Genomic DNA, 22,841 nt, shown 5'->3' with positions numbered 1-22,841 from the left:
GATCAGAATCATGACGCTTTCGGCAGATAACTGCTTTAAAAGAAATATTTCCCCCTTCCTGGCCAGGAGTCCAACGAGCATACCTGGCCTCACTCGCTCCCCATCACTCAGCATGGTACTAGCCAGCACGAGCATCTATTAGCTGACATAATAGAATTGGACAGTTAGTGTTCTCCTCCAAACGTGTTGACCCCCAATGGCATTGCTTGAGCAAGAGTTTAAAAAGGTACGTTGGTTGACCACCAATTCTTTACCCTCCTGGTAGAATGTGACAAAAAGAGTCCTACCTACCACTACAAATAAACTGAACATTTCTCTGCAATGCTAATCCATCTAAATCAAGCCTTGATTTCTACATTTTATAAATGTTTATGTATTGACATAGACTGATTGGTGCATTATTAAGAGTTAAAAATGGCCCTTTATGACCACCAACAGTCTGCTGTGATTTTTCCATCTGCATATATGACGAAGGCTTTGGAGTTATGGCGGAGCCTTTGTGCTTGCAAACCTTTCATTTGCTCTGGTAACTTCCAAGGCTCCCACTATCCTGGAAAGCCCTTCAAAGAACTCTTGAAAGATCTGACATCACAGGTCTGACATTCTTAGTTTAATGTCCCACAAATGTCTTCGATTAAACTCAAAATGGAAAAAAACAGAAAGCAAGCGGTTCAAATCTACAGCTGACCATGAAAGAGAGAGCAAGATTTAAACATTGAACTTAAACGGAGACATCTGAGAACTATGCAATCTACAGGATTGCATGTACACAATTTTATATACCCTTAAAGCAGAGGGGTCTTTAGTGGTTGGTGCATGGTTCTTAAAAGAACCTTTAAAAAATATATTCTACAAAGCGCCAAAACGGCTCCGCTGTTGTTACTATAAGACAGATTTTGATACTATATAGACCCTTTTTTCTAAGCGTACAGTGCTTAAGTCCACTTGAGTCCACTTTTAGTGGTCACTTCAAAGTTCTGACACACAATCTTAAAAATTAAGCCACTAAAAAAAAAACACCTAAAAAAAACATTTTTGTGAGTCCTAAACACATCCTACAACACATTAAACTTGGGAGTTTGGGATATATTTTTTTTACTGAAATTAAATACATTTAATTAAATACAAGAATATTTCACTTCAAAGGATCTTCAAATTACTAAATATAAATTTTCCATTTTTTTATTTTATTTATTGAAAATGTGCAAGTCTGAAGAACTAATAATTATGTAATTAAAGATTAAATGAAACCTTATAGCCTGGAACTATTTAGGACTTTTATTTTGCACACATTTGGTGTCCAGCTGCTGACTTTGTCTTCTTCAGACATCTGTATTGCAAATCTGTTCACACCAACTTCAAAGGAAGCAGCAGTCAAGTGTAAGGCCTTTGCAGTAGGAATGAAACACAATGGTTGTGTTCCTGCATGTAATGTACAGAACACACAGGAGGATGTGTGGAAGTACTGAGATAGATGCTTGCTTCGCTAGTCTTTTCCACACGTATTCATAGATGAACTATGATATACGTTTAAGCTCATAATCCTTTATTTACTGGCATGTAGACATTAACATGTTTGTGTGTTCTTGTGTATAGCGATCATTATTTCCCTAATTCTCGTAAAACCCAGGGGGCTAAAAATCTGGCTTTTGTTAGAGAACACTAAAGCCGATTAGACGCAGAAAACATTTTACCATCTTATTAGGAGCTTATGCTTAAAATCCTATTGGCCAGAGTTCTCGTTTAATGGACATTTAAAGATTTCATTAAGGTAGAAGTCATGCTGCTTAGGCTGATTAGCCACTGGGATTTGTGGGGAAAGAGGTCTGTTGTGGTGGCATGTTGGATTGTTTGACGTAATACTGGGTTACTATATGTTGTGTGTGTGTATGTATATATGTGTGTGTGTGTGTGTGTGTGTGTGTAATCTGTGGTGGTATGTAGTTTTTAAGGTAACCACTATGCTAAGTATGAGACATTAGTTCTTTTTGTTTAGAAGGCTGTGCACACCTGGCCAAACCAGCTGTCTATATCTGTGTCTGACCGCAGTAGCCGCTACACTAGTCATCACAATGGCGTATTTTTAACTCGTTCTGACCCCTAAATGGCACATCCTAACCACTGCGGTCAGCTGTTCTAGACGTATGCAGCTCAAACAGGTGAGTGAACCTGGAATGATAAAAGCTTGATAACATAAGGCATTTTCTTAGATAAACAGATATATTGTTATTTATTGTTTTGTTTTTCATATTTTAGAAATGTATTGTACTCAAAACAATAAACTAACAATGCTGTTTGACTTACAAATAACTAACACGCTAGTTGTGTTGTGTTTTCTTGAGTTGAGTTTTATGCTTTTTTTTGCTTGAATGAATAAGAATTTGGAACATAATTGAATAGATTCATACAATGATGGGCTGAAATTACTCATATTGAACATATTGAGTTTACTAACATATAACATATAACCTATTTAATGTTTACCAAAATAAGCAACATTCTATTGTTTGTGCTAAACTTTAAAAAGCGATGCTATATTCCATATTTCTGTTCATATTTTTATATATCTGGACTGATTTCATAGAATTTAATGTAATTTTCTATAGATTGTGGTTTAATATAAAACACATCCTACAACACATTAAACTTGGGAGTTTGGGATTGTTACTGTGCTTAAGTATTGTTTTGAAAGATATTACACAAATATTACTGAAATTAAATACATTTAATTAAATACAAAATATTTTTACTTTCTACACTTTAATGAGGATCTTCAAAGTACTACATTTCAAAGACAAGAAGATTTTCTATTTTTTATTTTATTTTTTGAAAATGTTCCACTTTATAAATGTGTATGTATAGACACTGGCAGACTGGTGCATCCTTTATTTGAGAATTACTAAAGAGAGCTACTGTTGGATAAAAAAAAATCTTATTCAAGAACATAAAAAAGGCTTAGGAGTTATGGTGGATCCTTTGTGCTTGCAAACCTTTCATTTCTCTCGGTTACTTCCATCTGAAAATTGTTATTTCACTTCAAGTGTTTTCAATTTTTTGTGTTTATTAAAACATCCTGGAATCATATTCCATGCAATAAAAACCTGTCACTGAATATGCTAATTTGTCTTTCTGAAAGTACTATCCCTTAGCTGTCTCACCACACCACCGCAAAACCAGAACCTCTCTTTTTTCATTTTAACTTTTTACTTTTATACATTTTTATACAAAATCTTTAAATGGAGAATTGAGTATTACTCAAAAAATTGATACAGTGCCCATTAGTATAGTTTTCTGTACTTTTCCACCTGTACATATCTGAGGGTAAGCTTGTTTACAACTTTTGATCAGCATGAAAGTGTGCTAATTGGAACCTGGATGAGGGAATTTTAATTGGTTTAGATATCCAATGTGGATAATGCAGCTCGTCTGCCAGTTACCTTATTCTACATCCGTATAACCTGCAGTATAATGACACGCACAGCACAGGACATCTAGCCTAAACCGGCCTGAGATATTTTTATCAAGTTTAATTAAAGTCAACTTAATAACTGCAAATATAGAGTTGCAAATACTTTCTACAGCATTTAGAGCTTTATTAAGACAGTAATAGGAACGCACAGTTGAACACCACAGAATGCGAACCTGCTGTGAAGGAACTGTACGGGCTTTGAAGTACTAACAAGGGCTTCAGGGATGTGCTGTGTGTGTGTGTCTGTGTGTGTGTGTGTGTGTGTGTCTGTGTGTGTGTGTGTGTGTGTGTGTGTGTGTGTGTGTATGTGTCAGAGGGGCATGTTGAGTGCACGGATGATAAACTAATGGAGAAAGCTGCCAGTTAATTACAGTTTTTACAGTACGGAAAGCACTTAAATTAAAATGGCAACATGTACAGCATATGCTGTCATTTTGATGAGTGTACAAACCAATAGTATGTCAGTATGTTGATTATGTATTTGGTGTAGATACAGACATTACTGAACGGACGCTTCTAGAGGAGTTTGTAGGATCCTTTAAGGAGGCCTTTTATACAAGCCCATTGGCCCAGTTCTACTTCCTAATTGAAGTCAGTAAGACAGTTCAGTGTTTGAGCTGTAGTTCGTAGCAAGCTGTTCAGTCACTGGGACAGACTGTGATCTTTCAGCAAAAACTAATAATGCTCTTCTTTCAGGAAGAGGATTAATTGTAGCAGGCAGAAAGGATGTGAAAAGAATGTAGGCATTCGCTGCTTTTTGGACTGCCAGGCAGTTCCCACTCCAAAATAGCACAGGCTTGTTTTTCTGTTCCGAAAGACCATTCCCACTGGGTCTAAGGCAACCCGCTGCTTCCCCAGGTCCGCCTCCTCTGCCTACTTAGTGCTAAGAATGTGGCTGGCTAGTTGTTATTGCCTCTGAATGTTACAGACCATAATAGTAGAGTATGTTATCACTATATAGCCTTTTCTCAACCTGTCTCTCTCTAATACAGTTTATTTTACCATGCCTTTAAGACTGTAATATACACATGATAACTTTAACTGGGATGGATGGAGCAAATGCTTGAATGGGTGGGGCATACAGGGCATTAGAAACTCGCATAACTTCAACTGGGGTGGGTGGAGCACGAATGACATCAGAAACTCTCACAACTTTAACTATGATGGGTGGAGCATGAATAACATCAGAAACTTTCATAACTTCATCTGGGATGGATGGAGCAAATGCTTGAATGGGTGGGGCACGCAGAGCATCAAGAGACTCTCACAACAGGCTCGTATCAGAAACTCGTATAACTTCAAATTGAATGAGTGGAGCAAAGGCTTGGATAAGTGGAGCATGAATAACACCAGAAACTCTCATAACTTCAAATGGGATGGGTGGAGCAAATGTTTAAATGGGTGGAGCATGAATGACATCAGAAACGTATAACTTTAGCTCGAATGGCTGGAGCATGAGGGACCTCACAAAAACAGTAAATACAAAATTAGCTGGTTTTGCAGCTCAATTTCCATGCATGGAACAACTGAGGAATTAATGGTACAAACTGAGCAGGCCCTGTCAGGGAACTCCGATATGGGTGGCATTCATGAGTCATATTGAAAGTAACTTAAAGATAATGTTCTCTGAATGTAAACACCCATTGTAATTCTATATAATCAACATGTTGTGATATGTAAGGACATATTTAACTTGTCTGCCATCATTTACCTAAATGTACCAACAACTTTGGCCTAAATGATAACTGCTTCTGTACCTTCTGGTTTCTTCATCCTATCATTTGTAGCAGAGCTGGAAGAAACAGTCTCATTTCCCTTCAGTTTGCTTGACTGCTAAATCAGCGGCCTAACACACACATACACACACACAGCCCTCTCTGTCTTGTCTCCCTCTTTCTTTCCTGGTATGTGTTTATCTTTCCTTGGCTAATGCTGGTGGTGTGGTATGCAGCAGACTGTAATGCTCAGACCAGGTTTGGTTTTCGTAATCCGTCAGCTGAGCCCCTGTTGCTCTGGTTAGTTTCTGCAGAGCATACATCGAGTATAGTCAAAAACACAGTACTATGTCTACGACTGCATTCCTATTCAGCAAACAGCTATCGAGCATATATCCCACAATGAAAACATGCATCTCCAAAGCAGAGACTTTACAGGAGACAGCAAAAATGTTCTGTACTTTGAATAAAAGTTATTGTAACATAAGTTCATTTACAGAATTTCTAAAACCGGACAAAAATGGAGACACATGTTTTTCATTGGACAGCAGCATTATGGACTTTGTTACTTCAGTTTGACAAACAGGTCAAGTGTGTCATATTAGACAAACAATCCCTTTGGTTCCTTTTTTGAGTGCACACTCTTAAAACTAAAGGCGCTTCAGATGGATCTTTGCCATAGAAGAAGCACATAAAGAAAAATGTTTGTAACAGAGATGTGTGAAGCACACCTGCATCTTAAAAAACATCTGATCCAAATGCTAAGGTGATCATAATTTTGTTTTTGTAAAAGAGAACACTGGGGACAGCTGGGTATGCACTGTAGTTAGGAATGTCGTGGCTGAGGGGATTTCTGGTAGGCCTAAGTAGAAGTGTGTATGTGTGAGTGTGGAAATACCTCTCAAACCATGCAGCTACAGTATGCTAATGTACATTTATACACACACACACACACACACACACACACACACTTACTCATTTAGCAAGATCAATAAATAGCCTTAATAACCTATGTGCCCAAATCATCGCCTTTCAGTTCAACTTACAACTTGGGCCTACTTGAACCTACAGTGGATACCCTGTGTGTCCCCCAGTTTCCTCTTTTTATCTTTTAAATATGGCCACTCTAGCATATGGATCAGATGTTTTCAAGATAAATGATAGCACACATTCATACCTGGTGTGTCCAATTTTTTTACTGGTATCGTATTTATTTACAATCTGAAGACATGGGTCATCCCTATTTCCCACACATATTAGTATCTGCCTATGAGGTAAATAATGAAACACTTGACATAGTCCAGATCCTTTAGTTGCTGCTGATGTCAAGCATTCTCTGAAACAGAAGAGAGGCTCTTGCTGTTAAGAGTGTTCGTGTTCATCGGCTCATGTGCTAGCTGTTCCACTGCAGGCCTGATCATACACAGTGTCTGCAGTGTGTGTTGTGCTGGCCTAAACAGCGCTCAACTCACGCTGGAACAAAGTTAGCACTGTGTCCACTACAGCGCCCACCCATTCCTAACGACACATCAACCACTTCCAAGTCCACAACAGCACAGAGCCAGCCCTCTGCATATCCACATATTCCCCCGGCAAAACCTTTACACTCAGACAAGCAAGCTTTCGTTACCCTTAGCACGGATAACAGGTCCCACTCTAGCTAAGCCCTGAGTCAGCAACACAGATTATGAAAGAAGACAAATATGCTTTACAAGAAGAAGCTTCTGAAGACATTGTGCAGGTTGTGAGGGTGTTTATCATGGATTGATTGCTGAATTTGCAAAGCAAAGATCAAGCTTTCAGCAGCATCAAAGCCTTGCAGTTATTAAACCATGAACCAACTGCATTAACACCCATATATGGGGCCAGGCTCCATTTTCATTTCCCTTGAATGCATTCAGCTACTTTATGTTGCAGCTGATTGCTGACACAGATGTGCAAATGCACATACACAGCTTGTCTAGTCCCTGTAAAGAAGTTCTGCCAACAGAATAGGACTCAGATAAATTGTGGAGCAGGTAAACATGAACCCATTGGCACCATGCTGAACGCCAGTCATGGCTAGAGGAGTGTACAGTCCCCCAGTATTGAGCTGTGGAGCAGTGGAACTGTGTTCTCTGGAATGATGGAGCTCCGTTCAATGCTTTTGGGATAAGTTGGGGCAATGGGATGGCGGTTATCACCCAACGCTCCTGACGATGGATCCTATCAAAGCCTCACAGCAATCCTCCAAAATCTAGCAGAAAGCCAGCTGTTCTTCCCTGGACAGTAGAGACAGTAGTTGACTACTATTAGGTACATTACATTTTTGAGTGTACCCATTTAAGGATTAGTCATACACATTTATTATATATGGTTCTTCTATGGCCCCCTTACTGACATGTTGCACACTCATACTAAACAGAATATGCTCAGCTCTCGATTTGATAGGACTCTCAATGCAGGGTTCACTACACAAGAATTTGAGATATGACAGGCTGTAAGTCTGGAGCTAGGAATGTGTTGTATAGCATTAAGCGTGTTGGTATGGCCTTAGTTCAGTTTGATGTACTTGAGATGGATGTCATAAGGGTGTACTTCCCTAAAGAAAAAAGCCTTTTATTAGATGGTTCTTTAAAGAACCAGGGCTGGCTTTCCCAAAAGCCAAAAACATCTTATCACAAAGATGTTTCTTAGGTGGTCAAGCAAGCATCACACTGAACACTCTCTCTACCAGTTAAGAGTATCTTAACACCAATGTGCTTCTGGGAGCTGGTGGGCACCTTTAAAAAAAAGTTTTGTCAAGAGTCATTTAGTAATGAAAGGTTCCTTTAGTAATAAGAACCATTAGAACGTATAAACCATTGGCACTACTGGAATTGTATTTTGGAATACTGGAATTGTATATATATAGGAAATTACAAATGTATGCTGTTGAATCTACTGATCTTACTGATTACTGATAACAGGGTTCTTTAGTGGTTCTTTAGTAAAGTCCATGGTTCTATCTACAACAATGACTACTCATACAGATTACCACCTAAATGCAGAATGGTTTCTTTTTAATGACTATTTATTTATCATATTTGCTCCTTGATATTTAAGAAAGTATGTTGCTAAATGTGCTGATGCCCCCCCCCCCCATTCTTTTAAAAGGAGGTCTTCAAGGGTTTTTAAACAAAGGCAAAGGTTCTGTATATAATAATGACAACTCAAAGAACCAGTGGAAGACATAGATGGTTCTTTGTCTAGTGAAATGTTATTTTTTATTATTAGTATTATTAATTTTGTTGTAAACAAAATTCATATTTGAACATTTACCAGCGTGTGCTGTTGAATGTAGTGGTGGACGTCCTTAAAAAGGGTTCTTCAGTAAAGGGTGATTTAAGGGCTGTTAGAACCACTGCAACTCAAAGATCCAACGAAAAGCAAAAATGGTTTGTTGCCTATGTAAATGGTTCTTTGTACTGAAAACTGTCCAAGAACCCTTTTCCAATACTATATTAAGCCCCTTTGATTACAGTGGGGCTCAAGCAGATCGTGCCCTGTTGCAGTAACACTAGGGTAGAGGCAGCTGAGGTCAGCCATGTCCCTTATGCACTTAATCACTTTTACATCACGATGCACTGTGCCTTGGTGTATTCTTACAACACTAGCAAACACTTCCTCCCATCTTCTTCTCACAAGCCAGTATTCTCAGGGTGTAAAGCAGAACCGTAAAGTGACAAACTATCTTCTCTTTCTTTGGAGGTGTTTCCGTCTTAGCGTACCGCATAGAGTGGCAGAGAGACAGACAGACAGACAGAGAGACGGAAGAGTGTGGAAAAAGTGAGAGATGGGTGTGAGACAGGCCCACACAGCTGTCGTCAGAGAAGAAAGCCGAGTCTGGGAGAGAAAGAAGTGGGGGAAAAGAGTTCCATCTTTTGTGTGGGAACACTTGAGGCCTGTCTTATTATTGCACTACCACCCCCTCCAACCTCCCCCACCTTTCCACTTCTCCCCCGCTCCAATTGTTTTCCCTTTTGTCACCACAGTCATGTTGGGCATGGCAGCGCTCTGACAAAAAAAAAAAAATAAATAAATAAAACGCCTGCCAAAGTTTCTCCTATATCCTCCCTTTCTCTCTGAGAAAAGAACTATCCCAGATGAGAAGCCTGTCCAGGAAGAGTTGGAAAAGTGAGCTGTCAGGAAAAAAAAAGAAGAAGAAAGAAATCCCTTGACTCCCATGACTGGAGGAGTGCCATGGTTACTATGGAGCTTATGCTTTGATTGTCCTGTGTACCTAAAAGTCCTGGATACTCTCAGTGTGTCAAGAACAATAAAGTTATGGCTGATCAGCTATGCTATTAAGAGCTTGGAGAAGTGGAGAAAAAGAGGGGTTGGAGGACTTTCCAGAGTGATCCTCTGGTCTTTTCTGAAACTTACCATCGGAGCTGACTGTGTCTCCATGTCCAGGGTATCCTTCTTGCCCCGTGTCTCTGTAATCCACCCAGTTAATCCCCTCCAGGCTGTCATAGTTAGACTGAGATTTGTCCTCTACTGGTACCACAGTGAAATGGGGCATGTTTCCAATCGTCTAGCAGCAAGTATCTTTCTCCGTGTCTCTCTCTCTCTCTCTCTCTCTCTCTCTTTCTTCCTGGACAGATAGCACCAAGCTTAGGGCTCTCAGCTGAACTCTTCAGCAGTACTTCCAAGCGCATTCCTCTGCTCTTCGCTCACTTCCTCCCGGTGCTGCCACATTACCATACTCCCCTCCCTCGCGCTTTCTCTCTCCCCTCGCTCAGCCCCCCTTGGCCCTGCCCCCTGCCCTCGCTGCAGGAGCTGTGAATAGTGCAGGCACTGACGCACAGTTCTTGCGCACTCTTTGCCCTATCCTTTTCGGCCCAGGCTCACTTCCCCCTCATTTCGGGGGCCCGCAAAAACATGACTCACACTCAGGGAGGGCCAGGAGACAATGACAGGGGCAGGGCAGTCTGACTACCCTTCACAGATGCTGCTCGAAAGGAGAAATGACCCCTGATTGGCCACGTCATCCATTGGCTCACCATCCAGGAAGGCTGAGTAAGATGAGACAGAAATAAAGTAAGTAATAGTAAGTGGAGTAAGCTGCTCATCGCCAGAGTAAAGCTAGCTACTGTAATTATAAACTACAGGCTGTTAGAGGGAGACAGGGATGTGACTGGTTGGGGAAAGATGCAGGTTTACCAGCCTATTTACTAGGGTTGGTACCTAATGATGCTGTACTGTGTTTGGTACTTTACTCTCTCTGTAAAAACAAAAATTACATTTCAGTTAAAAAAACAAAAAACAAACAAAAAAAAACATCCTAAACCATCCCAGTGGGTTTGCTTTTTAAATCAGGAAAAAAATAAACTTGTCAGGGGTCTTTAGGGGAGCGTGCTTAGTGTTTGTGCTGTTTTTGATGCGTCTAAAATACACAGTGTTTAATTTCTTAATTAATTAATCTTTTTTGTTGCATAACAGTTTACATTATAGAACCATAGAACAAACTGTTTTTTATATTTGTGTGTATTGAGCGAAAAAAAAAAATAGATAAAATTGCAAAATAAAACATTTATACATTATTTAAAAAAATAAAACAAAAAAAAAAATAATTATCAAAATTATTTTTCCAAACAGGATAACTTGATGATGCTTAGCTACTTGAAGAGGATGATGAAGTTGTTTCTAACTTTTCGTCAACCTTCTTTGGCAACGTTAGCAGCAGCTGTTATAAGGGACCTGGCTTTCCAGCTATTAAATACGCTACACAGGCTTTTAGTTCATAGACTTTTTTATATTTGACCTGGTGTTTGCTTAGGTTAGAAATTAGCTAGAAGTTTCCATGGCCAGCTTTGCATTTCGAGTTCCAAATATTGCCGAGATTGTTGTCTGCGTCAAGTTTGGAAAAATGGAACCATACTCGAGCTTACTAATTAATATAATGGTACCCTTAAAAGTACAGACATTGTTGCACAACCCAACCATTTACTGCTGTCCGCTCTGGGTCCTCTCGGTGTTCTCTCGGCATCGGGTGCGATTATTTAGCTTGTAGAAAAGCTTGTAGTAGGGTCTGCTAGGGTTAACTTTTAGCCTAGCACTGATACCTGCTCACTGTATTGCACGCTTAATCACTCGCTTCCATATTCTCCTGAAGTAACCATTGCATTAAGCCTTAAAAGGCTTGCACTAGTGGGCTGGGAGTATGTACATTTTGCAGGCTTGAGTCACAACTGTTACATAACAGTCTCGAGTTTTGGAATCGTCCTGTTTCGGAGCTATGTGTTATATATATATGAGTTTGGCTTGTGAAAGAAGACACAACAGTGTTTGAGGTTCAGTGGTATTTCACTTCCGTACTCCTCCACGCCTAATTTCAGAGTCTATGCTTTATGGTCACAATCATATGTTGACTAATTGTGCTAACACAAAATTCCAACAGGTTATTCAGCATCATTTAGGGAGCTATCTAGAGCATCGCTACCTAGCTTTCCACACACGTCCATGCGTCTGGAAGGGAAAGCCTGTTATGAAGCTCCAGTGAAGTGAACACATCAGGTAGGACATTGGCCTAATAGCTCATCTAGCTAGCAAAGAGCCTCACAAGTGCCAGACACATCCATTTCATTGGAGATTTATAACCGAGCCATTTCTCTGGGTGTTCATGTATTGGGTTTCCTCTCCACAAAATGGTAGGAGCAGACATATGGACGAAGATGGCCACCTCCATTGTTTAATTAAGAAAATAAGGTGAATACTGTTACGTTTGGGGGTTGAGGGAGGATACAAGTGCAAGTTATTTTTAGTAAACCCTTTCATATCATCCCAGGCAGAGGTCACAAAATGAAGAAAAAAACAAACAAGAACAAAACACAGAGGCCAGAACAAGGAACCCAAAACACAGCAAACATACATGAACATTAACAAATGCAACGCTAGACATGGAACAGCGCAAACACCTGGGAAGAATGATGAGAGGTCCGGGCTACAAAGGAGACACAGGTGGCAACACTAATGACTAGGCGGGGCTAGGTCAGTAACGAATGACGCAAAACAGAGCCATGTGGAGAGCAAAACCCAATACAGACACAGATCAGGATGAGCAAAACAGAGACACATATTACAGATATCAGGGGAAAATACAGTTTTTCCAGTCTAGGGCACCTTTATAAAAGGAGTGGAGATCTTTTTTTTCTATATTCTAATGACCGAATTAAATATTCAGCCTAGTTTTGAGACTAGGTGTTGAGACTAGTTCTAGACAGCTATGTGAATAAATTAGAGTAAGGATATATGCATATGCGCACACCCAGCAAGCAGTACAATAACACTGGCCTAATCTCGTAAGTGGATGTAGTGTAGTGTTCTTTAGAGTAGCTTCAGGTTTTTTTTGTGAACTGTTAAGTGTGTACCAATTTTCTGCCCTCTGCAGTCATCTTTTTTTTTTAGCTACTATCTTATTCGACTGCCCACTCGTTTGAGTCGAGCGAGTGTTTTATTCTTTATGCAGCTCACAAATAGCAGCCAGCAGTGCTATGTAGGCAGTAACACACCGGTCATTTAACTTTTTATTTCCATTCATGTCCGAAGGCATTTAGACTGAACTGTGTTCAGTTCCACACACACACACACACACACACACACACACACACACACACACACGCACACACACCATATATGTCCAAATGTTTGTAGACACCCCTTCTAATGAATGCATTCAGCTACTTAAAGTTGCACCAATTGCTGAGGGCACACATAGCTTGTCTAGTCCCTATAGAAAAGTCCTGCAATAGAATAGGACTCTCTGGCACCATGCCTAATGCCAGGCATGGGCTAGAGGGGTATAAAGCCCCCCAGCAATGAGCTGTGGAGCAGTGGAACTGTGCTCTCTGGAATGATGGTGCTTAATCTAATACTTTTGAGATGGGTTGGGGATGAGGTGATCTCGCTCTTAAGGCTGAATGCAGTCAAATCCTTACAGCAATGCATCAGCAATAAATCTAATCTAATAAAATTCCTTCCCCTTTTATTACCCTTGATTTAGGAAGAAACAGTGAATGAGCAGGTGTCTTAATACGTCAGTGCATATAGTGTAGCTTGCGCGATCAGCATAGAAAAGCAAGTCATGAGCACTGCATTATGTAAGGTCACTATGTCCAATATCCAGAGTTGGCTAGCAGTGTGCAAACCTCCCAGTACTACGTTTTCCAACATCAGTACCTGACGTCATCAGTGTGACTGAAGGCAATGAAATCCTCGCAGCAATGTTCCAACAACGAGTATAAAGCCTTTCTAAAAAAGGATGTTAATACAATCAATAGGGTGACCACTCTACTATTCGCCTCTACTATAAGTCCTCTCGGAAGAGGTGGGTCTTCAGTCTGTGTTTGAAGACAGTGAACGTCTCTGCCGTTCGGACACCCAGGGGAAGTTCGTTCCACCACTTTGGTGCCAGGACAGAAAAAAACCTGGACTCTTGTCTTCCGTGGATTTTGAGGGATGGTGGGTCAAGCTGAGCCGTACTTGAAGCTCGAAGGGCTCTTGGTGCGGATTGCTGGATCGGCTACATACAAGTGCATGTAGATGTAGACTGTTTAACTTAGTGTTTCCATTATTTTGTCTGCAGTAGTCATGACTAATGGATCTTCTGAGATATTTCTCAATGCTTCATTTAGATCCCCCAATTCATCCTTTTTAACTTTACCCCTATGACTTCTCTGGCTTGACACGAGCAGACAAACAAGGAGCTACTCCAACAAGTTAATAGTTTACAGTAAATCCACAAGCAGAAGCTCAGTAGGTTTGGTGTAATTTGACTGTGCATGATAGAACAGCCAGTTTGATGTATGTAAATAAAGATGTATTCATATGCAATGAAAACTAATCTTATTCAGTTTATGCATTTAATAAAGTAGCTAAGTCTCAGCGAACAATAAAGTAAGGGAATTTAAAAGGGTAGCTTTAGCACTGGAACTGGAGCCCAAGGCATGTTTAGAATTGCAGCGTCATACCCTTTCCTGCCTTTGGCACCACATGCAGCTGCTGCATTAACATTAAAACCAGCTGCACTAAGAGGACATAATCTCTCGGGGTAGTGGTGGCTCAGCAGTTAGAGCATCGTGCTATTGGTGACAGGTTTGTGGGTTCGATACCCGAGCCCGGCAAGCTGCCACTGTTTGGCCCTTGAGCAAAGTCCTTCACCCTCTCTGCTCCCCGGGCACTGCAGCGTTGGCTGCCCACCGCTTCGTGTGCGTGTGCTCACAGTCACTGTGTGTGTTTGATCACTGTTGTGTGTGTATGTATGTGTGTTCACTGCACGGATGGGTTAAAGGTGGAATCCATCTTTGTCCGACATTAAGGGTGAATATGGTTGTCTTGTTTTGTGAGACTTGAGTGTCGTATTGTACATAGGGACTTTAGGAGTCATGCATAAGTACTAAATTAATTGTTATAAATAGCTTATGTGGTGATTCATGAGACCACAAGAATTATGAAGTAAATGGCACTACATTGTATAATGCAAAGGCCACTTTCATTCATAACACTGTGAGGCATAATTAGCCATTAGTATGGCTGAACAATGCAGAGACAAATGTGAGTCACTTTAAGAGCCTTTATGTCATCGTGTGAGTGTTGAAATAAGCTGATATAAGCTCATGAGTACGGCAGCAGTTCTTTTTAAGTTCCATATTCAGTGCCCCTAAGTAGGTAGCCTTAAAACAAACAAAAAAAAGTTACTATATTGTGCATGCTTTCCATATAAGTGTAAACTTGTTCCATATATGGGAGTTTATTTAGAAGTGATCCAAAAAAACAGGGTTTTTCTGTCGAGGAACTGGAAAAAGCAGGGCCTCCACAGCAGATACAGAGCCTAAACTCTAAAGTCTGTAATTACTGTAAGGCTTCTATTTTAAGACACTTCCACCAGTTGTATTTTTTTTCTACATGAATTCTGTTCTGCTTTTTACACTGGGCTTGTGTGCCAGTGTCAGACATTTATGTATGGTAAAAGTCTTAGACACCTGAACCCATGTCTTCACCAATACATAACACTGGTCATATCGCCTCACTTTCATTGTTCATTTTAAATACTACCCTCTCTTGTTTCCGCAGATGCTGTACAACTAAGTAGTAGCCAGGAGTTACTTGTGTCTCAAGCTTGTCTTATCACATTAAGCTCTTCTCTGTTTGGTCGCTCATGGCTAGACTACCACTCTCTAATAAACATTGGGTTTGTTGTGTATGGAGCGACTGAGTGGATTATGAGCAACGTCTGAAAGCAATACCATCATGGCAATTACATTGCAGTCAACAAGCAATATGTGTGCATGCAGTGCACGTACACACAGTCGCACAGTCCTCATCTGAGTGCTGTTTATCCAGTAAAGGCTGATGGGTTGAATTACTACATGATTGTAATAAATGGAAGTTGATAACTTTGAGATTTTTTCCAATTATTAACCAATTTTATATGATGAAATATGTTGATGTTTATAACTTAAAAATCTAATAGCTTAAAAATCATGGTGATGCTCCACTGACTTGCAGTAGGGAGACTAGCAGCACTATTGTTGCTATTTTGGGCTCAACACGCCAGACACTGCACTATGTAACTCTGGAGAAGCCGGCAGGAAAACGAGGCTTGCGAAAATTGTGTAGCACTGTGTAATCCGATACATGTTTGGGAAAAGTCCTGTAATTCTACTGACTAGTGACTGCTCTGTATCTCACAGCTTGTAAAAAGCATGTCCTGTAGGAATGGCCCATGGCACGCATTATACTTCCCGAATGCAGGGGGAGCCCAGGAGCAAGAAATGCCAATTCTCCTGTAATGCTGCTTTAATCTATCTATCTTCTTATTTGCTATTTACTAGACAGGGTCACATTGGGTCAGGAGCCTACCCGGAATGATTGGACATGGCGCAGGAATGCTCCCTGGTTAGTGAATCTTAAGACTTATTACATCTTATTCAAATTATTAATAATGAATGGATACTGATATTAAATGTTGCAATTCTATGGTGGTCAGGAAATCACCACTCTATTTTCGTCTGATCCCTTCTGCTCCCCAACTATCCACTTCCCTGGAAGATTTTGTCACCTTCTTTGGGGAGAAGGTTAACAAGAACACCCAAGGACACAAGCACACCGTCCTTCCACTCCTACTTCTCTGACTTGTTTTTCTTCTCTTTCCACAGATGTCCTATATTTTTCTCACATCTAATAATCCAACCACCTGTCTGCTAAAACTGCCATCAGTCCTGAATCTTTCTACAGCCTCTCTGCAGACTTGATACAATCGATCCTCCTGATGGTTCTCTGTATAGAAGTGGTTTAAGTCCTACATGGAGCTGCTATGTCCAAGGAGCTGGTAGTGGACTCAGTAGTGGAAACAGGAGAAAATGCACACCCCTATCTCCATCAATGGGACCACTGTGGAGAGGATCAGCAGCTTCACATCACAGAGGAACTTACATGGACAGTACACACCACACGGGTGGTGAAGAAAGCACAACAGCACCTCTTCTACCTTGGTATGAACCCCCGCATTCTCAGGATGTTCTGCACCTCATTGTGGAGAGCATTCTGACGGCCTGTATCACCACCTGGTACAGGAACTGCACTGCTCTTGAGCGGAAAGCTCTGCAGCCCAGTGCATCATCGGGGATCAGCTTCCAAACCTTCTAGATTTATACACCATCCGCTGCTGTTATGATGTGGTGTGGGGTTTGGACTCAAGGGCAGTTACATTTTTTGCTTTATTATTATTAAATGAAACTACCCCTTTTATGGTGTGTGCTTGGTGAGATTGGTGACTGTTGGGCCAACAGTCCCAACCCAGGTAATGGGAGCCCAGTGTACTTCCACTGCACGACCACAGCTGTAAGAGGTGGCAGTATAAACACTGATCAAAAGCAATATAGAAAAAGGGCGGGAAAAGAAACAAAGGAAAAACCAGGAGTGATGTTTAACAACAACAACTCAAATGCTTTTCTCTTTTAACTTCAGCTTTTCCTCACTGTTCACAACTTGAACTCTTCCCTCTTTTACTTCAGCTTTTCTTCACTGTTCACAACTTGAACCCACTGTTACCGTTCACCCCTCTACAAAGGCGCGACAGGGAATTGTGTTTGGCTGGGTGTATTTATACTGTGCCACACAGGTGGGTCTGGTCAGCTTTGATTACCGCTGGGGATTCTGGGGCTTGGAGTTCTTTGCTCCAACCCCACCAGCTTTCATACTTTGCTGGCTGGGCCCCCTGCTGGTGGCTGACGGTACACGCTGCCGGCTCACAGCTGCCTGAGGAAGTCAAGGAGGATTATTAGGAACTCCACCCACCCAAGCCACTGCCTGTTCTCACAGCTGCCCAGCGGCAAGAGGGATAGAAGCTTGAATACTAGAACCAGTTGGTTCAGAGACAGCTTCTATCCTCAAGCAATTAGGCTGCTGAACGAACAGCAGTGTAGTGTACCTGTCCACAGTTCACAATCTCATCTGTATCAACACACGTCCACCCCATACAAACGCATGCTGCACCCTGAACTTACTACACCTATGCTCAGTCACACAGCCCAGACAAAGACTTCTCCCCACTTACACTACACCTGAATTCACACCCATTCAGTGTCTTTTGTAAATAATGTAAACATTCAGATGATATCAAACCTGTACATTTAAACTGCTTTAAACCACTGCAATATTGTATATAGACAGTATGTATAGTATGTTTATAGTGTGTATAGTGTGTGTATAGTATAGGTATAGTAGGGGCAAAGAGGGACGATGCACCTGTGTAAATGCGACATGACAATAAACTTGATTTGATTTGATGACCTGACCCTTTGATTACTCTTAATTCTTTCTTTCTGTCCCACTGACAACCAAGCTTACTCTTCACAGCAGACTGGAAACCTTATCAATTGATTATGTAGTAGGTATTTATCTCATTATGTAATTACATGGAAAATAATGTAAACTGCCTAAGCTATTCTTAGGTCTTAGGAGTGATTGCCATTCAAGGAGTTAACAGCTAATGGTATGGAAAGTGAAGCGGAATAATGGTCGAGTGGGGTGAGGAAAGGGCAGAGAGAGAAACTGAAAGAGCAGTGCGAGAGCATGGACTATGTTCCAGGAAGCAGAGGGAGGGATGACTGAGGTCAGTTTTTAGCTGTTTCAGAGGAAGTGGTGAATGTACTGTATTTATTCCTTTTGGGACCCTGTGGGTCCTGTAGGCTTGCAGTGTTTTGTTTCCTCCCAGGGCCGATAGCTAGCAAAACAGGTCAAGAATAGGTCAAGGCCATAAAACAGAGGTGACAGTGGACCAAGGTGATTTTGAGGCACTGCTAGAAGACCGCAGTTTTTCACTGGCAGTGACATTGTAATGGAACATGTTACATGCATGGTTGTTCAGCATCTACCTAAAAAATACAGGTTCTGAAAATTACTTCTAGGAGAAACCAGAGGCTTCAGTTAAAGGGTTCCTTTAGAGAACCCAGCAAAGAATAATGAATGAGATGTGTGGGTGAGGAACTTTTTCAGTGTTTATTGAACCAAATAACAAACCAAGAACCATTTAGAAACCATACGTTTTAAAATTAAAGATAAAGAATCTACAATGAACTAAGCAAATGAACTCTATCATAACTTGCTTGGAGGAATCTTTTGCAAAAGGAACACAAATGCAGAAGACTATACTCAGATCAGATCAGTGTGTTATGTTACAGAGGAATACAGAGGATGTTCAATGCACAATTACATGAAGTGGTTGTCAGAAACTATATTGTCGCTGTCCAATGAAAAACATGTATCTCCAAAAGAGCAGCTTTGCAGGAGGAGAAAAAAAACAAACAAACAAAAAACGTTCTTTCAGTGGAAGTCAGTGTAAAAAGATGGTCATGGAGCATTTCTATTGGTCCATTTATTCATTCATCAGGGCAGCTACAGGGTTCAAAGGATGGAGAAAACTCAAAACAGACAAAATGGAGATACATGTTTTTTGCTGGACAGCAGTGATATTAACTGATCTATGGAAACAGCAAGTTCTTGGAAATCCACATTTTGTTTAAAAAGGTGCCCTCTAGAGGCTGACTTTGCATTTTACATGCAGTTGAATGCAGGCTGAAAATGGTGCCTGTCCTTATATGAAATGTAGTTTAAAACAAACAAACAAAAACATACAGTGCAATAAATAGGTTTCTAGTGATCTATGACAAGCTTAAGCTATTACTCTAGTCACGTAAATTCCAAATTGCACTGATATACTCACAATTAAGTGCATATGCAAATAAAAAACACTATGAAGGAAAGTCACAACAAATATAATAAAAGCAGTATTTAATAGTAATGATAAAATATAGATATAGGCATATAGATGCTATTTGTATTTCTTCTCCACTTGTTGTTATTGTGTATTCTTGTCTTAATAATGTTTTAGGTCCTTCTAGTTTTCTTTTGCTCAGGGCATTTACATTACATATAACTGTGTTATATGATTACAAACAATGATAAAATACAATATACAATAGTTCAGTAAAGAAAATTAGTCTGTGAGCAACAGTTTTGTAGATGGAGACACCTTGTTGATGAGATAGGTCAACAGAGAATAGTCAGTCTGGTTCAAGCTGACAGAAAAGCTACAGTAGCTAGGATAACCACACGTTAAACCCTGAGGAGGATGGACTACTGTATAACCACAGAAGACCAAAGCAGGTTCCACTTTTATCAGCCAAGAACAGAAAGCTGAGGTTGGCTCAGACTTGGCTACACTGTACTGTTAAAGGCTGGAAAACATACCATGGTCTGATGAGTGTTGATTTCTGCTTAGGCACACAGACAGTCCAGTGTTTTTGACACATTCCCCACACCATTACACCACCTCAACCAGTCTTTGTGTTTTTGGCACTCTCTGAGGACTGTAAATACCAGTCTGTTGTGTTGTTCTTGAACACAACAGCATATTTGAGTATTTCAGAGATTTGCTGCATGAAAGTGCTTCTGTAAAATAAACAAGAATTGAATAATGCAATCATGTAAACATGGACTGGAATCTCAAACGGACATGGCATACTCATGAGCTACTAGTAAGCTACCACATGAACAAAGAATCATTTAGATAGAGAGATATATCACTTACTAAATAATGATGGGGTTTTAGCTCCAGCCTCAGCTCCAGCTCCAGTGTTAAGAGCATGGCCTTGGTAAATCAAATACATGTGTATGTGTGTGTAAGAGTGAGGGGTGGTGATGAAGATGTTTAATGGATATCTGCCTCAAGTACCACAAGGAGGCAGTATCAGCTTATGTTTCTGCATTACACACAGCATTACTGGATAGCAAGTACTTATATCAAAGGGCCTCAAGATGCTGGCTTATCACATGACAAAAAATGATATGGCCAAGGAAATATACACACAAACACACACACACACACACACACACACACACACACACACACATTAATAATGTAAAAGTTTAACAGTGACAATGCCAGTGATACACCAGACTGGAAATTATTATTATTATTATTATTATTATTATTATTAAAAATATAAAATCCAGCAAGTCCTAGAAGGCCTCAAAGCTCAAATCAGTCCCATTATTGCAGATCTTTCCCTCCACAAGGCACACAGACCTCAGCTCTCTTCCCATTGTTTCAAGCTTTTGAGAGAGTCTAGCAGGAACAATGGCAGCCCTGCAGTGAGGCAGAGCCATGATAAAGAGGCAGAGGGTTTCACCATAGACTGATTAGACTCTAAAGTTTTAAATGGTAGTCTTAAGGAAGACACCCTAATCAAGACACCCCATAACCAGATTGGGTGTAATATGTTAGCTTTTAGATGTTGTATGTAAGTAAGCAAAGATCAGGAAGTCATTTAAGCAAATTCATTTTTAGTCCTACTAAATGAAGTACCCCACCACATGGAGACAGAAAGAATGACCCATGTACTTTTCAGAATTATTGAACTCTAATTAATACTAATTAATAATTATTGAATAATTAACCAGCATCTCCTATTATACTCACCATCATGATCACCTTAGGGGTTCTGGATCTATGCTGGATTGCTCTATCAGAGAAGTTGATTGCTCTATTAGAAATCACAGACAATTTCAACATTTTCCTCCTGAAAGTCTCAAGATATTCTGAATTATAAGGTCGCTAACCTTGATAAAATATCAATTTAAGTTAATTTTGCTATATGAAGATAAGGATATTTCAATGAAATACCATAACGAATGAGAAGTTATGGCTTTCTTAACCCCTTAAAAACCCTATGGATGGCCATATTTGAGTAGTTGGTGTTAAAGTTTAGTAATTGCCTTATTTTATCCAACACCTTTTCAATGCTCTGGGTTTAACCTAAGTTCAACCTCTGGCAGGAAAAAAAATCCAATGCCAACTGTACATTGAGCTGTTCACTCCTTTTTTTATTCAAAGCTGACTGTTTAATGATGTTGAAATCATTTATGTTTAGAATCACTGAGATACTTCAAATATTTGCAGTGAGGTTGACGACCCTGTAAAGTTAAAATTGAGGTTGTTTTCATAGATTCTTTGCTAAATTAAGTATCATTTTGTTAATTTGTAACAATAAACATTGTTTTTTATACAGAAGTTCTACTATGATGATTTGAAGCATCAATGGATGAATGCAGTGGATGGATGCAGATTCGGATACCCAATATAATAAAGAAGCCTGTTGAAAGTTATCCAAGTTAAACAAAAGACACTTTTATGAATAATTAGATCTTGCTCATTAGTCTGTTCTGGTGCATGCGATCTGAATAATAATATGATTAGGGAATCACTTCACAATACGTCAAAGTTTCAGTAGCATTTCGATCCAGCTATTGTGAAGCGCATGGAAGGTGTTGGAGTTGGTGGTGATTATACTCTTAAATTTGTTACCAGTTCATGTACCATAGTCTTGTTAAGAGTCAGAATTTAGTGCTTCATCTAGTAATTTATTCATAATTATTTACTGAATAAAACTTCCTATTGGGAGCTATGCTACAAACACATTAATATTGTATACTTAAGTGTTGGAGTATGATTATTGGTCTTTAAGCACCCATGTCCCAATGTTTGTGGACACCCCTTGCATTTAGTTACTTAAGGTTGCACCCATTGCAGACACAGATGTGCAAATGCACACACACACACATAGCCTGTCTAGTCCCTGTAGAGAAGTATTGCCAATAGAATAGGACTCATTGGAGCAGATAAATGTGAACCTATTGGCACCATGTCTAATGCAAGGCATGGGCTAGAAGAGTATAAAGCCCCTCAGCATTGAACTGTGGAGCAGTGGAACTGTGTTTTCTTTGGAATGATGGCTCCATCCAATACCTTTGGGATGAGTTGGAAAGTTGGTAATGAGGTGGGGTGGTGATCATCCAACATCTTGACCTCACTAAACATTCTTGTCACTGAATGCAATCAAATCCTGACAGCAATATCCCAAAATCTAATAGAAAACCTTCTTCCCTGGACAGCAGAGACAGTTACTTCAACAAAAGCAGAATAAACTCATTAACTCGGATAGTTACTTGGTTACTTAAGTAACAATTTGTGGTATAAAGTATACAAATTGATTCCCATGGAAATTCCTCATATGCTTGCTTCTGCTATTTTGTGTGGTCTCCTGTGTGTTCTTGTAGATGCAGGTCCATGATTA

General features: G+C 40.1%; 1 protein-coding gene and 1 long non-coding RNA gene across 2 annotated transcripts in view; one reads left to right on the top strand and one right to left on the bottom strand.

The window, feature by feature from the left end:
• Window positions 1–9,875, bottom strand: part of slc12a4 (solute carrier family 12 member 4) — a 33,668-nt gene extending 23,793 nt beyond the window's left edge. Inside the window, exon 1 of the mRNA XM_072671808.1 lies at window positions 9,589–9,875. Within this exon, the coding sequence (XP_072527909.1) occupies window positions 9,589–9,727 (139 nt within the window). The 5' untranslated portion in view covers window positions 9,728–9,875. The remainder of the gene's footprint in view (window positions 1–9,588) is intronic.
• On the top strand, window positions 1,907–17,993 carry LOC140548290 (uncharacterized). Its single transcript, XR_011978555.1, has 3 exons — window positions 1,907–2,159; window positions 16,038–16,101; window positions 16,362–17,993. It is a non-coding gene; the product is annotated as an uncharacterized lncRNA (long non-coding RNA).
• Window positions 17,994–22,841: the final 4,848 nt, after the last annotated feature.

Source organism: Salminus brasiliensis, chromosome 25 (assembly GCF_030463535.1).
Source record: "Salminus brasiliensis chromosome 25, fSalBra1.hap2, whole genome shotgun sequence".
In the NCBI taxonomy this organism is placed as follows: Eukaryota; Metazoa; Chordata; class Actinopteri; order Characiformes; family Bryconidae; genus Salminus; species Salminus brasiliensis.
Note: the sequence above shows the minus strand (reverse complement) of the source record. Positions and strands in the feature narration are given on the sequence as shown.